At 52.3% G+C, this 13262-nt stretch overlaps 5 protein-coding genes across 5 annotated transcripts; 2 read left to right on the top strand and 3 right to left on the bottom strand.

Annotated features, from left to right (window-relative positions):
* Positions 1 to 1616: 1616 nt before the first annotated feature.
* BDZ99DRAFT_400177 (SGNH hydrolase) lies at positions 1617 to 2644 on the top strand (the record flags this gene model as incomplete). The annotated part of the gene is made up of 3 exons (XM_033716167.1): positions 1617 to 1742; positions 1890 to 2501; positions 2567 to 2644. The coding sequence occupies 3 exons, from the start codon at positions 1617 to 1619 to the stop codon at positions 2642 to 2644; spliced, it is 816 nt and encodes a 271-aa protein (XP_033570038.1).
* BDZ99DRAFT_468424 (type 2A phosphatase-associated protein 42) lies at positions 2568 to 4008 on the bottom strand. Its single transcript, XM_033721235.1, has 3 exons — positions 3751 to 4008; positions 3418 to 3694; positions 2568 to 3358 (listed from the first exon to the last, which is right to left on the bottom strand). Exons 1-3 carry the CDS (start codon positions 3966 to 3968, stop codon positions 2789 to 2791), a joined length of 1065 nt encoding a protein of 354 aa, XP_033570037.1. The 5' UTR covers positions 3969 to 4008; the 3' UTR covers positions 2568 to 2788.
* A 578-nt stretch (positions 4009 to 4586) lies between these two features.
* BDZ99DRAFT_427543 (endoribonuclease dcr-1) lies at positions 4587 to 9558 on the top strand. The gene is made up of 5 exons (XM_033717163.1): positions 4587 to 5000; positions 5054 to 5319; positions 5379 to 5489; positions 5538 to 7674; positions 7719 to 9558. Exons 1-5 carry the CDS (start codon positions 4842 to 4844, stop codon positions 9324 to 9326), a joined length of 4281 nt encoding a protein of 1426 aa, XP_033570036.1. The 5' UTR covers positions 4587 to 4841; the 3' UTR covers positions 9327 to 9558.
* Positions 9449 to 11056, bottom strand: BDZ99DRAFT_173947 (NAD-dependent deacetylase sirtuin-7). The gene is made up of 3 exons (XM_033712996.1): positions 10506 to 11056; positions 10366 to 10438; positions 9449 to 10296 (listed from the first exon to the last, which is right to left on the bottom strand). The coding sequence occupies exons 1-3, from the start codon at positions 10851 to 10853 to the stop codon at positions 9572 to 9574; spliced, it is 1146 nt and encodes a 381-aa protein (XP_033570035.1). The 5' UTR covers positions 10854 to 11056; the 3' UTR covers positions 9449 to 9571.
* On the bottom strand, positions 11057 to 12218 carry BDZ99DRAFT_173946 (uncharacterized protein). Its single transcript, XM_033712995.1, has one exon. The coding sequence runs from the start codon at positions 11936 to 11938 to the stop codon at positions 11261 to 11263; it is 678 nt and encodes a 225-aa protein (XP_033570034.1). The 5' UTR covers positions 11939 to 12218; the 3' UTR covers positions 11057 to 11260.
* Positions 12219 to 13262: the final 1044 nt, after the last annotated feature.

Genomic DNA, 13262 nt, shown 5'->3' with positions numbered 1-13262 from the left:
CCCCTTTCTCGTCCCCGGATCTCTGCAGCAGGCCACCCGCCAACCTTGTTTGCATGCGTCCTCGGTGCATTCAACACCACAGGCACAGGCCAGCCTTCTCGTTGGTCGCGTTTCGAGTGGCGTCGCCTACAGTTACACAATCTCTGCGCCCTAGCGGTGCCTGGGAGACGCCTGGAGACGCCTAGGAGACGCCTGGTAAACGGCACTGAGGCTTGTCTCGGCCAGGCACGACCGCGCTGCATTCCCCCACGAGCTTCTTTGGCATGTGGCTGCAGCAGCCGTGCCCCCAACCGCGCGGGTTGCAAGGAGCCAGCCACGGTATCAGAGCCAAGAGCTGAAGAGCGTTGAAGAAACGGCCGCTTGGGCCGAATAATTATAGGGACTGGCGCATCTCGAGCGCCGCAAAATGGCTGACTGCTGACTTTTTCAATAGAGTACGCGCTCGTGTGCGGAAATCAGGCCAAAAGTATTGCACGCTATTGGATCCCATGCCCGGCGCATCTGCTATTACTCACTGTCACGCCAGTTATCCGCGCGACTGACGGGTACAAGCGTTATTGCATCAGGCGGCATGCCGTCCGTCCCTATCTCATTCGGTCCGTCTCATACAACAAGGAGCTCTCCTGCGACGCTCTCCCGTTCTACTAAAACGCCCATGGCAAACAGAAGCGCCTCATGGACATGTACTGTCCTGCCAATGTTGCATGCAGCGCACAGATCCGAGACTGACTCTCCACTCGGGGAAAAGTGTGCAGGCAGAAGGCCTCGCCCGCATCACCACAGCACAGAACACAGACGAGGAACTGACTCTCCAATGGAACGTAAGTGAAGTAAGGAAACGCCGGGCCAGCCACAGAACCACCACCCATAGAGTAGGTATCACTTAGGAGCCGGGCGGCCACTGAACATGCCGCGTACCTGCATGCCATTTCGATGATTGGCGCGTTCTGACGCCCACCCAGTCGATGGGCGGCGGCGAAGCTATGACAACTATCACCAGTTCGTGGGACAGCGTCCTGCCAATGCCTCGGCTCAGACTCGTAGATTGCTGTGGTCTATCAACAGTCTTGCCACACTCTGGAAGTTGCCGCAGGCGCAGGACCGACTAGTCCTGGCTGAGGCGCACCAGGAATGGTACAGACCTTGCGTTCATCCGGATCGTCGGTGGATTTAAAGTTGACATTCAGCCTTGCAGATCTTTATTCTGGCACAGTGGTGTGCGTCGCTTGTCTCAGACAGGAATCAGTCGGACGATCGCATATATATGTGGGCAGAAATAGCGGGTAGTTTGCATTAATCTACATATCGCGATGCCCTTCATTTATCCGTGAGTGTTTGCCCGCAGCGCGTATCGTGGGAGGGTGTAACTATGTATGCAAATCCGGCCAATCCAGCGATCGCAACAATTTACGTCAAAACCCCAATCAGAACACCACGAGTCTGCCGTATGCGGCTTAGCGCTCCCCACGCTTAGGACCAGACTGTCGAAGCGTCAAGGCTGGGGGTGGACGTTCGCAGGAGCCACACTCTGCCACACCACCACCGCACGCACAGATGACAGATATCCGCTAAACGCGGCCCGGTTGACGCAACATCACTTGGACCCTGATATCAGAATGGAAAGCACCGTGCAGCTCCCGAAGATCGTCCTCTTTGGCGACTCATTGACGGACTGGGCATTCAACGAATACAACGCCGGCTTTGGTTGGGTTTTGGAAGAAGAATACAAGGGCAAGGCCGAGGTGCTCAACGAAGGTATGCTACGCGATACTTCATGCGAGATAGCGATTTCAAACTTCATCGCTAACCCCCAACTCCCAGGTCGCGCAGGGTAAGAAACCAATCCGCAGATCAGATAAACTCAGGGTCTTGGTGTGGTCTTCCACGAGCTCACCGATTGTGTATGTACAAACAGGTATACATCGTCGATGCTTGCACCCAACTTTGAGAAGATCATTTCGCGTGCCAAGAATCCGAACGCACCCCCCACTCTCCTCTTCACCATCTTTCTCGGAGCGAATGATGCTTGTCTACCCCCATGGTCCGGCCACGTTCCGCTAGACAAGTATGAGGCGAATCTGCGGGCGTTCGTGGAGACGATCTTATCCACGAAGGCAATGACAGATACTAAAATCGTGCTTATCACTCCACCGCCGATCAACATCCGCGAATCGTTGCCAGATTCCCCGATTGGGTCCAACAGCGAGGACTTGCAGGCGTCTCTGGAGGAGGAGAAAAAGGCACGTGGCTACCGCACCTACATGAATAAGAAACAATACGCCGAAAAAGTTATGGAGATCGCAGAATCATACGTGGCATTGACTGATAGAGTTATCGGCTTGAACTTTTGGAAAAGCCTGATAGACACCGCACTTGAACAACAAGGCAGACTCAATGCTGAAGATGCTTACGATGAGAACAAGCTGCCAGGATGCGGACTTCCTGGCGCCAAGGAGTTCAAGAAGGGATTCTTCACAGATGGGTTGCATTTCGGTCCCTTGGTGAGTTTGATGCTTTATTGAAACATACAGCGAGACGCTAACCACTACTCATGCGAGATCTTCAGGCCTACAAGCTACTTTCGGAGGATTTGATCACCGCCGTGCTTCAGAAGTGGCCTGAACTAGGGAAATATAAGCTCTGATCTGTCACACATGTATACACTCTCGCTAGATTTTCGCTACACTCTCGCTACGTATCATGACTGCATGTCTCCTATTAGACTTGCATTCAGCGTGGGACAACATACGTAGACACGTGCTTCGGATAGATACGTCATATTCCCTAATCAGCCACGGTTCAGCGTGTTGCCTGACCCTTTCGGGTTGTCTTCTTTGAATTCATCCCATGCACGCGCCTTCATTGTCTCCGCATCTGCAGCAACCAGGTCATCTTCGTTCGGCTCAGGGCGGATCCCGGACTGCTCACCGCCCCCTTCGATAATCCCACCTCTTCGCTTCTCTTCCTCCAGATACTCATCGATCGTCATGGTGGGTAGGCTGTGATCAGGCCTGAACACGCCTTGTCGCAACACCTGTCGGTTGTCTAGCAACGTGAATGGCCGCAAGGGCTTGCCATCGCTACTGAGAATGGGGCCGGATGACCTCAAGCCCCCAACGAGGGGGTTATCTAAGCGCTCAGAGTACGCATCGCCTCTATCTTCCTGGCGAGAGTCACCTGGGTTCTGAGGCTGTCCTGCAGGTGGTGCTGGCGGAGCCAAGGCAAGGATCTTCAACTCTTGCGCGCATGACTCTAGAGACTGAAATGCTTGGTGAACGCATAGTGCAACGTTAGTCATGTGAAGCTGCCTCAAGGCTGCATCGTCGTTTTCTAGCGCCGTGGGGTTCTGTCTGAGATACTGCAACCACTACATGAGCAAACGTTGCAAGGGCAGATTACGCAATCAAGGGTACGGACCTCTAGTTTCCGTTTCAGCTCCTTTTCCTCCTTGAACCTCGAGATCTTCATCTCGCGTCGGGCTGCGGCGTCCGTCGTCGACGCCGTGGAAAACTCGTCGCGGGCGTCGAGATAGCGCTCCAGCAGCCTAGCGTCGGACTTGGAGAGCATGTCGTACGAATCCAGTAGTTTCAGGAACTTCTCGTAACAAATTTGCGCCCGCTTGATGTAGGCCTTGCGGTCGCCCCCCGTGATTTTTAGAATGAGCTCAGCGAGGTGGTAGTTGAGCGGCATGTATCTGTAAAGTTTAGTGTATCTGCTCGAATCTGGCTTCATGGCTAGAAAGACACGTACTGCAAGTCCCCGCTAGAGATGTCATCGAGTGTCTCATTCGGGCTGTAGAGTGAGACCTGGTCTGCTACACGCAAACATTCTTCGTACGTGGCGATTGCCGCCGTGAGATTTTCCTGGTAGGCAGTGCTGTTGGAATCCCAGGACTTCTCGAGCTGGTCACGACGTCTTTCCGCTTCTACGAACAGCCATCTTATGCTTTTGGGCTGGTCTTCATCCATGGCTTCGTTGTTAGGTGCGAGTATCACCGCTGGTGGTGTTGTTCCAGGGTTGTCTTAGGACCAAGCTACCTTTGTAAGAGCGGAATCCTATCTAATCAGCACGTGATCGCGAGCGTTTAACGCGACGACAACACCTTCTCTACCCCACCAACCTCACTTCAACAGAACCTTCAGATAATGAGGCCTAACTAACGGAACTTCGGTGCACTTCTTGATTTATATCGCTGACTGGTAGCGCCGTTTTCACTTACTCTTCATGCTCTTTCGTCTCAGCTCTCAAGTTCTGCCGATTCCGTGTTTGATGTCCTAATTCACAACTTCATGATGATTGTCACTGTCCCCAGATCACAGCACTCACAGGTTTGCACACCGCTTGTTCGCGGCGCGCTAGGACCCGAGTCCCCTGACCCGAAGGGCGGGTTCATTCCTTGTACGTGGCTAACTGACTAACCTCCTACTTTTGACATCTACATCCACTCCATCTTTACTGTCTAAAGCGACATTGTTCATTGATACCCATACCTGTATACGTGTACAACAATGGAGCTTGAGGAATCCTACCTAGAGGAGGAGCTAGATAGTGACGAGGAGCAGGAGCTTATCAACGGCGCAGGGACAGATCACAGTGATGACGAGTCGGACGTTGACATCGACTGCGACGTTGCTCACGCACATGCCCCCAAGACCTCGTCCGAGAAGCGCAAGGCCCAAAATGAAGTCTTCACAGCATGGGCAAACAAGAGGACTGAGCAGATTACGGAGCAAGAGGTTAAGCAGGCCATTCAGGGCGCCGACGACGAGACCTTGTCTATCAAGGACATTCTCGCGAAGCAAGATGTCAGCGCTACGATCACGAGCCCTCGAGACTACCAGATGGAGCTGTTTGAGAAAGCGAAGCAGGAGAACATCATCGCTGTTCTTGACACCGGTTCGGGCAAGACGCACATCGCGACTCTACTCCTCCGTTACATCATCGATGAAGAGCTTGAGAGCCGGGCTAAAGAGAATCCTCCTAGGCTTGCTTTCTTCCTCGTAAGTCCTTCAGAGCACTGCCTATTGTAGGATCACGACTAATTCACCTGTAGGTGGACTCCGTCAACCTGGTCTTCCAGCAGACCAACGTTCTTCAATGCGGTCTCGACCACAATGTTGTCGGTTTGTGCGGCTCAATGGGCGTCGACCTCTGGGAGGCCAAGACGTGGCAGAAGCATTTCGCTAGCAACATGGTGATTGTTTGCACGGCGGAAGTTCTAGTCCAATGCTTGATGCACTCGTTCATCAGTATGGCTAGGATTAATCTTCTCATCTTTGACGAGGCTCATCACGCCAAGAAGAACCATGCATACGCCCGGTATTGTCTCCATCTCCCGCTCAGCTGATCAAATGCTGACATGTGTTCGCCATCGTTAGGATACTCAAGGATTATTACATGGCAGAGACTGTTCTATCTAAGCGACCAAAGGTATTTGGAATGACTGCTTCTCCGGTTGATGCCAAGGTCGACGTAAAGCAAGCAGCGATGTAATGGTCCCAAATATACCCCCACGAATCTTTACTGACGAGTATCAGCGAACTCGAAAACCTGTTGCATTGCAAAATTGCGACCACTTCCGACCTAACTTTGATGCAGAATCAGATTAGCAAGCCTTTCGAGGATGTGGTGTACTACGAAGCTCTTCCAGCCCCTTTCGAGACTCAGTTGCACCAACAGCTGAGAGCTTGCTTCGGGGATCTGCGCCCTTTCCAGAAGTTATTCCGGGTTTCTAAAGAAATCAGTTCCGAGCTGGGTAAATGGGCCGCCGACATCTACTGGTCTTTTGCGTTCTCAGAAGAAGAGGAGCGCAAGACTGAAATGAGACAAGAGAGGCGCTTCCATGCACAAAAGGTAGCGAGGTCAATGGCGAAGCTCGACGCAGAAGTTGCTTTGCTACGCCAAGCTGCGGAGGTGGTGAAGAACTTCGACTTTGGCATCCCAAAAGATGATCTGAACGATATTAGCTCTAAAGTCAAGTCACTTATCGAATGGCTTCGACAGTATTTCAGCAGAGATACGGAGGCCCGTTGCATAGTCTTTGTCGAACGTCGGTACACTGCGCGGCTTCTGTTGCTCATCACCAAGCACCTTGGCGGCTCGTATCTTCGTGGCGGAATACTTGTCGGAGTCAACTCTAACGCCGAGAACGTCAATGTCTCGCTACGACAACAGGTTCTCACAGTGGCAAGCTTTAGGAAAGGCGAATTAAACTGCCTCTTTGCCACATCAGTTGCCGAAGAGGGCCTGGATATTCCCCAGTGCAATCTCGTGGTCCGTTTCGATCTCTACCGGACGATGATATCCTACGTTCAGTCACGGGGTCGGGCCCGCCACAAGAACTCAAAGTATCTTCATATGGTCGAAAAAGGCAATCTTTCACAGAGCCAAACTGTATACGAGGCTCGAGGTGCAGAGAGAATAATGCGCAGCTTTTGCCAGCAGCTGCCAGCTGATCGGCTCATTGATGTGCTTGACGCGGATGCTGAGAACGAAATTGCGAAGCAACGGAGCCTACGATCTTTTACCGATCCTAAGACTGGCGCGAAGCTTACCTACGGTTCAAGCCTTGGAGTTCTCGCACATTTCTGTGCTTGTTTACCGCAAGGGGAAGAGGCGGTTTCCCAACCAGCCTACATCATAGCCCGGCAGGGGGGCAAATTCATCTGCGAGGTCATACTCCCAGATGCTTCACCAATTCGCTCTGCCTTAGGTGTCGCTGCAAGCAAGAAGGCTATTGCAAAGCAAGGTGCTGCGTTCGAAGCGTGTATCGCGCTTTGGAAGGGCAGATACATAAATGGACATCTACTTCCTATCTACACCAAGCAGCTTCCTGCCATGCGGAATGCTCAGCTTGCGCTCGATGCCAAGAAAAAGGACCTCTACCTAATGCGCACTAAGCCGGAATTCTGGAATTACGGTCGAGGCGAGCGCCCAAAGACTCTCTACATGACCATTCTGGATTTGGACAATGGCTTGGAGAGACCTCATACGCCAATCTGCCTGCTCACCCGCCAGAAATTCCCCTCGATGCCTGTATTCCCTCTCTATCTTGCAAATGGAACGCAGACGGGCGTCACATCAGTATCTCTCGATAAGTCCTTCGAGGTATCTGAGGAGCAGTTGGAGCAGCTTACGCTGGTGACTCTGCGAGTCTATCACGACATCTTTGCCAAGATATTTGAGAACGACGCCTCAAAGATGACTTATTGGCTGGCCCCTTTGAAGCCGATTAGCTCACTACTTGATTCTAGTCACGGCCACCCGCTTGATCTCATTAATTGGGAGGATGTTAATATGATCTTTCATTATAATAACGATGCACGATGGACTCCCGAAGTTCCCAATGAGAGCTTGGCAAATCGGTTCATTGTCGATTTGTGGGATGGTGGACGTAGATTCTTTTCTATCGCGGTGGATCCGAGTAAGAAGCCATTGGACCCTGTTCCCTCCACGGCTCCGCGCAACAAGAGATTCAACGACAACATTCTGGATTATTCCGTCAGCCTTTGGTCCAAGTCAAGGACTATCCGGAAATGGGACTTGTCGCAACCAGTAGTGGCGGTCGAGAAAGTTCCATTCAGACGCAATCTCTTGGCGCCGATTGAGACCGATGACGAGATTGTTTCACAGTGCTCGGCTTATGTGTGTCCGGAGCCTCTGAGATTCTCATCTGTAAGTTTTTCTACGACTTTGAAGTATCTGCTGACATGAAATAGCTCCCTGCCAATTTTGTAGCCACGTGCTATACCTTCCCCGCCATCATCCATCGGTTTGATTCATATCTCATTGCGTTGGATGCCTGTAAAGTCTCAGGTCTTGAAGTCGGTCCCGCGCTAGCTTTGGAGGCTTTGACAAAGGACTCCGACAATACGGAAGACCATGAAGGAGAAAAGATTAATATTAGATCCGGCATGGGACCAAATTACGAGCGTCTTGAGTTCATGGGTGATTGCTTTCTGAAGATGGCGACATCAATCTCAGTCTTCGTCCAGCGCCCGGATGATAACGAATTCGAGTTCCATGTGAGGCGCATGTTGCTCTTGTGCAATAAGAACCTCTTCAAGACGGCTAGGAAACTACAACTCTACGAATATGTGCGTAGTATGGCGTTCTCTCGGCGACTGTGGTACCCTGAAGGCTTGAAGCTCTTACATGGCAAAGGATCTAAGAAGACTGGAGACGATGTCATCCGGGTCCGTCTAGGAGATAAGTCCGTTGCCGATATTTGCGAAGCCCTCATCGGTGCCGCTTTTATGGAGCACAACGAACTCGGTACATTTGAGCCGGCGAGATGGGACCAAGCTGTCAAGGCGGTCAAGGTCATGGTTGACAACGACGACCACAAGATGGAAAAATGGGCGGATTACTACAAAGCCTACTCGATGCCGAAGTACCAGTACGTCGAAGCCACAGCATCCCAACTTGATCTGGCTGCGCAAGTTGAGGAGAAGCACCCATACCATTTCAAGTGGCCCCGACTGCTCCGCTCCGCATTCGTCCACCCCTCCCAGACCTATATGTGGGAGAAGATTCCTCACTACCAGCGTCTCGAATTCCTCGGTGACTCTCTCCTGGACATGGTCTTCGTGGCCCATCTCTTCTACCGCTATCCCACCAAAGACCCTCAATGGCTCACCGAGCACAAGATGCCTATGGTGTCGAACAAATTCCTCGGTGCCCTTTGCGTCAAGCTCGACTTCCACGTCCACCTTCGCCACAACAACCAGGCCCTGCAGCACCAGATTCGCGAGTACGTCACCGAGGTGAAAGAAGCGGAATGCGAGGCCAAGGGCTCGCCAGACTACTGGACCACAGTCAGCGAACCCCCGAAATGCCTGGCTGATATCATCGAAGCGTTCGTCGGCGCTCTCTTCGTCGACTCTGAGTTCGATTTCAATACCGTCCAGCAGTTCTTCGATTTGCATGTCAAGTCCTACTTCGAAGACATGAGCATCTACGATACGTTTGCGAACAACCACCCTACGACCAAGTTGACGAAGTTGCTCCAGGTCGGCTTAGGCTGCCAGGATTGGCGCATTGCGACGCGCATGTGCGACTCTGTGATCCCGGGCGCCCGCCCGACGGTGGTTGCGATGGTCTTGGTGCACATGAAGGTCATCGCAGACGGCACGGCGGTGAGTGGACGGTATGCACGCATCAAAGCGAGCAATAACGGGTTGGACCTGCTCGAGGGGCTGCCGCAGTTTGAGTTCAGACAGCGGTTTGGATGTGATTGCCAGGAGGTTGAGGAGGGTTCTAAGGAGGTTGGTAAGACAGAGGAGGAGCTGCAGGCGGAGGCGGAGAAAATTGGATGTGCAATCTGAGGCGATTCACTGAAGCTGTAGGGCTCATATGCTTGCACTCTGAAGGTAGGGCCTGATTTCTTGGAGCGAGGCGGAAAGCGCAGAGGGACTAAAAGTGCCTATAATCCTGGATATTCGGGTATTCGGCGAACGGCTTAACGAAGAGGCAAGGAGCCTGCTCTCTAAATTATGACTTTCGGCGATGACAAGGGGGTATCTAGCTTGGTATCTTTTTGTTCTAGACTCTCTTTCAAGTCTCTGCTTTACTACACCTGTGACACCACCCACCCTTGCCCACCAACCTCATACTCCAGCAAATGCTCGCTCCGTGACCCCCGGTCCCCGCTAAAAACATGCACAACCTCCGCATTGCACTCGCCATAATGTCCCATAAACTCCAGCTCCAACCTCAACTCCCTCCCCTCCTCCAACTCCTCCCGGAAACTAATCACAAACGGCTCCGCCCGCACCACCCGTCTGCTATCCTTCAGCTTCACCGACTGCAGAAACGTCGCCGGCGTCCCGTCCACATCAACCCCGCTAATCGTCATCGCGTGCCGCGGCTTCGCACCCCCCGCGCTCTCCATCTCAACCACCAACCGCCGCCGCAGCACAAACGGCGGAATCGGGATCTCGAGCTTCGCCATAACTCCCGTCATCAGCTCATCCGTCTTTGAATAGATCCGTACGCTGGTGAGGTCGTCGAGCGGCGTGGGTTGAAGGTTACAGATCACCAGCTTCCCGCCCTTCCGCTTGCCGACGACGGCTGGGATTTCGTTCGCGGGCGTCACGGTGAGAGAGGAGCCGAGCGTGAGGCACAGATCTGCTTGCTTGGCGTGCGCGCGGGCGGAGGAGAGATGCTTGGCGGGCAGGTCTTCGCCGAAGTTGACGATGCTGTCGAGGAGGGGGCCGGCGCAGTTTGGGAGCGCGCAGCGCCGGCCCGTGCGGTGGTCATGGTCGCTTTTCTCGTAGGTGGCGACCGCGCGGAAGTCTGCTTAGGTATGAGTAAGGGAGAAGGGGCCGGGGCGGGGTGCAGGAGGCAAGAATAGGGGCAGCGCACCGCGGAGATACTCCTTTCCGCAGCTCTGGCAGAATTCGCGGTTGCTGTTGCCGTGGAGTTCGGATATGCGGCCCTTCATGCGACAATCAGCATCAAATGACCTCCTATTGTTACGTTATGGTTTAGGTAGTCAGACTCACTGGCAATATTCCACTCCGCCTATGCAGTCCATCACAGTTCTGACTAACAAGATACTTCAACATCCCCCGATTCTGCAGCTCCACCAACGCCATATGCGTAGGCGTCGGAATAGCAGTTAATGTGTTTACTTTTTCCGTGCGCTGCCGCCCTTGGGCGCGCAGCGTCCAGTTGCCCTCTGGGCCGCGGAAGTCGGGGATGCCCGCAGAAGTGGAGATCCCGGCACCCGTGAAAGCAATAAAGTGCTTGCTTTTCCGTATGTGGTCTACGAGGATCTGGGCTTTTTGGTCGATGGCGGAGGGGGGCTCTTGGAGTTCTGCTGGGGCGATTTTGGGGGCGAACACAGACATGGTGATGCAAATAAAAACGGTATATGAATAAATTGATATTACTTGAAGTCAGCTTAAATATGAGATGATAGTTGAGTTTCTGGTTTTTGTTCTTTATACGCTCGGTAGGTTTCGCTAGGCAACAGTGAGATGTGCATCGACCAATAGAGCACCCTTGCTGTATCATTAGGGGCTAGTGTCACGTGGTAGCTATCTCAGATATAAATCGAATTGTGGGATCTGAAGCAGAGCCAGTAGCTGGGATCCAGCTGTTTTGGTGCTAGGTAGGCCGTATATTGGCGGGACCAGTAATGTTGACTATGCCCGTCGATATATATTATCGTGTTCCCTCAATAGATGCGCTCGGATTCACGAGATTGTGAGGCGCAACGAAATTTGCATTCCCCCAGATCAGGTCTCCTCGCCCTCTACTCCAGCTCCTCACACTCCCTCCAGACTCTTACAAGCTCTTCCCAAACCGCGGTCTTCGTCCCTCCGGGATGTCGATCCCACGCGATGAAGTGGTCGGCGTAGTAATCCAGATGGCGCTCTATCCAACACCACGCTGCTTCCCACTGCATTCTTCGTTCCCATTGCTCGGCCGAAGGCCCCCACACCTTTGCGCTCTTCTTCTCCTTCCCCCTGTCCTTGTCAATGCTACCATCTAGGACTTGCGGCTTTAGCCTCTTTAGCCGCAGTAGTGACGCGTAGAGACCCAAAATGAGAATCGGGACGAGAAACAGGATGATAAGGTAGATGACAGCCTGGATGTCGCCCAGCGCGTACGCTACTATGAAAATCGCGACGATAGGAGGACCGATAGGCTCGTGCAGAGAAGAAACGTCGGTGATGGGGCGGTGCTCGACTTCGGTACGGAGGAGATCAACTTCTGAGCGCTTCTTTGCAAGAGCGGCGAGAAGTAGGCCACGCTCTACTGATGTGACCCAGAAAAGAGTGCGTGAGGCGCGGGGAGTACGCGAGGCGCGATGAGTACGTGAGGCGCGAGTGCTGATCGGCCTGGTCTCTTCGAACTCTGCGGTCTCTTCAAGGTCTAGAAATATCCTACTCCAATGGGCCGTTGTGGAGAGACTTGTTTTTGGTAGCATTTCTGGTACTATGTCGTTGGTCGATGTTATTCGAAGAGCAATCTAAACAATATTTCGAAAAAAACTTGTTTGTGTGATGTTTGCAGGCCCGGGTAGCGTTTTCTTTCTCTCGAACAGGCTGAAAGAGACGTCCGTGTGGTCCAGATGAGATGTTCTTTGTCGTGATGCACGGGTACATGAGCCAACAGCTGCTAAAATCTAGCTAACTAAGGTCCGTCCCTGGTTGCCGAGAAACCCGGCGTGACGAGAAAATCAATAGGTACATTAACTTCAAACAACTCAGACTCTGTGCACACATTGATATTTCCCATAGTTCTATATAAAGGGGAGCGCTACTCGTACACCCCCTAATCGCTACACGTACACCCCCCTCTTCTTGGCGCTTCACCACCTTCTGATTGGCTCGGAGCAATGTTCCGGTGCTTCCGATTCGCTCGCTTAACTTGCTTACTAATTCCAAATACTCTCTCTAAATGCAGCCGCGAACAGAAGCAATTGCTGTATACTCCTCTACCTACACAATACACTTACTATAGCCCTCCAGCCGCCCCCAATGCGGTATTATAATATATTAGAGGAAGCCGAGGAGGTGCTCTTGCAGCATGCAAAGGAGCAAGGCTAGGGGCTTGTAAAGTACCGCTTAAAACATGACAAGACGGCGGAAAAGGCGGTAAAGAAGATATGGTTCTGATACTGCTATGCAGGCAATCCAGAACCTACAAACCGTATACGCAATACATTGTCTAATAAGACTAATTGTACGATGAAGGGCACGCTTACAAAAGAGCCTCCTGGTAGCTCTATTACTAATAAGCGTAGGTGGCTATAGGAGACAGAGGAGGCATTGTATTTTAGTTATATCGCCAGCCTTAAAGCAACTGCATTAGTATGTAATAGGAAGCGCTCTGCCTTAATAAATAAGACAATTCGCGATGATTTTTCTAGTGGAATAATGCCTAACGAGACCTATACAAAGCTGTTAAAGCACGGAGTAATAATTGGGCGCTGCTAAATGTACACCCTATATTTACTCGGTGTACACCCCTTTTCTACTCCGTATACACCCTTCTTACGTCTGATCTTCTGATTGGTCCGGAGGGCTCGGAGGAAGCTCCGGCGCTTAATTCTCACGCGCATCTATATGAAATGGGAAGGCTGTACAGCCTCACTATTTCATTGTGCATTCTTACCGTTTCCGTGAGGCTATATATATAGGCCAGCTACACGTAAGGCCTCACGTGAGGCCGTACGTGAGGCCGTACGTGAGGCCGTACGTGAGGCCGTACGTGAGGCTACTTATGGCAAGGCTGTGCAGCATACCCGT

This window comes from Mytilinidion resinicola (assembly GCF_010093595.1).
Source record: "Mytilinidion resinicola strain CBS 304.34 unplaced genomic scaffold BDZ99scaffold_28, whole genome shotgun sequence".
In the NCBI taxonomy this organism is placed as follows: Eukaryota; Fungi; Ascomycota; class Dothideomycetes; order Mytilinidiales; family Mytilinidiaceae; genus Mytilinidion; species Mytilinidion resinicola.
Note: the sequence above shows the minus strand (reverse complement) of the source record. Positions and strands in the feature narration are given on the sequence as shown.

Coding starts and splice junctions, on each gene's coding strand:
- BDZ99DRAFT_173946 (XM_033712995.1), bottom strand. CDS start 11,938: ATGCTACCAAAAACAAGTCTCTCCACAACGGCCCATTGGAGTAGGATA.
- BDZ99DRAFT_427543 (XM_033717163.1), top strand. CDS start 4,842: ATGGAGCTGTTTGAGAAAGCGAAGCAGGAGAACATCATCGCTGTTCTT. Junction 5,001..5,053: donor CTAGGCTTGCTTTCTTCCTC/GTAAGTCCTTCA, acceptor ATTCACCTGTAG/GTGGACTCCGTCAACCTGGT. Junction 7,675..7,718: donor AGCCTCTGAGATTCTCATCT/GTAAGTTTTTCT, acceptor GACATGAAATAG/CTCCCTGCCAATTTTGTAGC.
- BDZ99DRAFT_173947 (XM_033712996.1), bottom strand. CDS start 10,853: ATGTCTGTGTTCGCCCCCAAAATCGCCCCAGCAGAACTCCAAGAGCCC. Junction 10,439..10,505: donor GGCGGAGTGGAATATTGCCA/GTGAGTCTGACT, acceptor TGTCGCATGAAG/GGCCGCATATCCGAACTCCA. Junction 10,297..10,365: donor CGGAAAGGAGTATCTCCGCG/GTGCGCTGCCCC, acceptor ATACCTAAGCAG/ACTTCCGCGCGGTCGCCACC.
- BDZ99DRAFT_468424 (XM_033721235.1), bottom strand. CDS start 3,968: ATGGATGAAGACCAGCCCAAAAGCATAAGATGGCTGTTCGTAGAAGCG. Junction 3,695..3,750: donor ATCTCTAGCGGGGACTTGCA/GTACGTGTCTTT, acceptor TAAACTTTACAG/ATACATGCCGCTCAACTACC. Junction 3,359..3,417: donor AGCTGAAACGGAAACTAGAG/GTCCGTACCCTT, acceptor TAGTGGTTGCAG/TATCTCAGACAGAACCCCAC.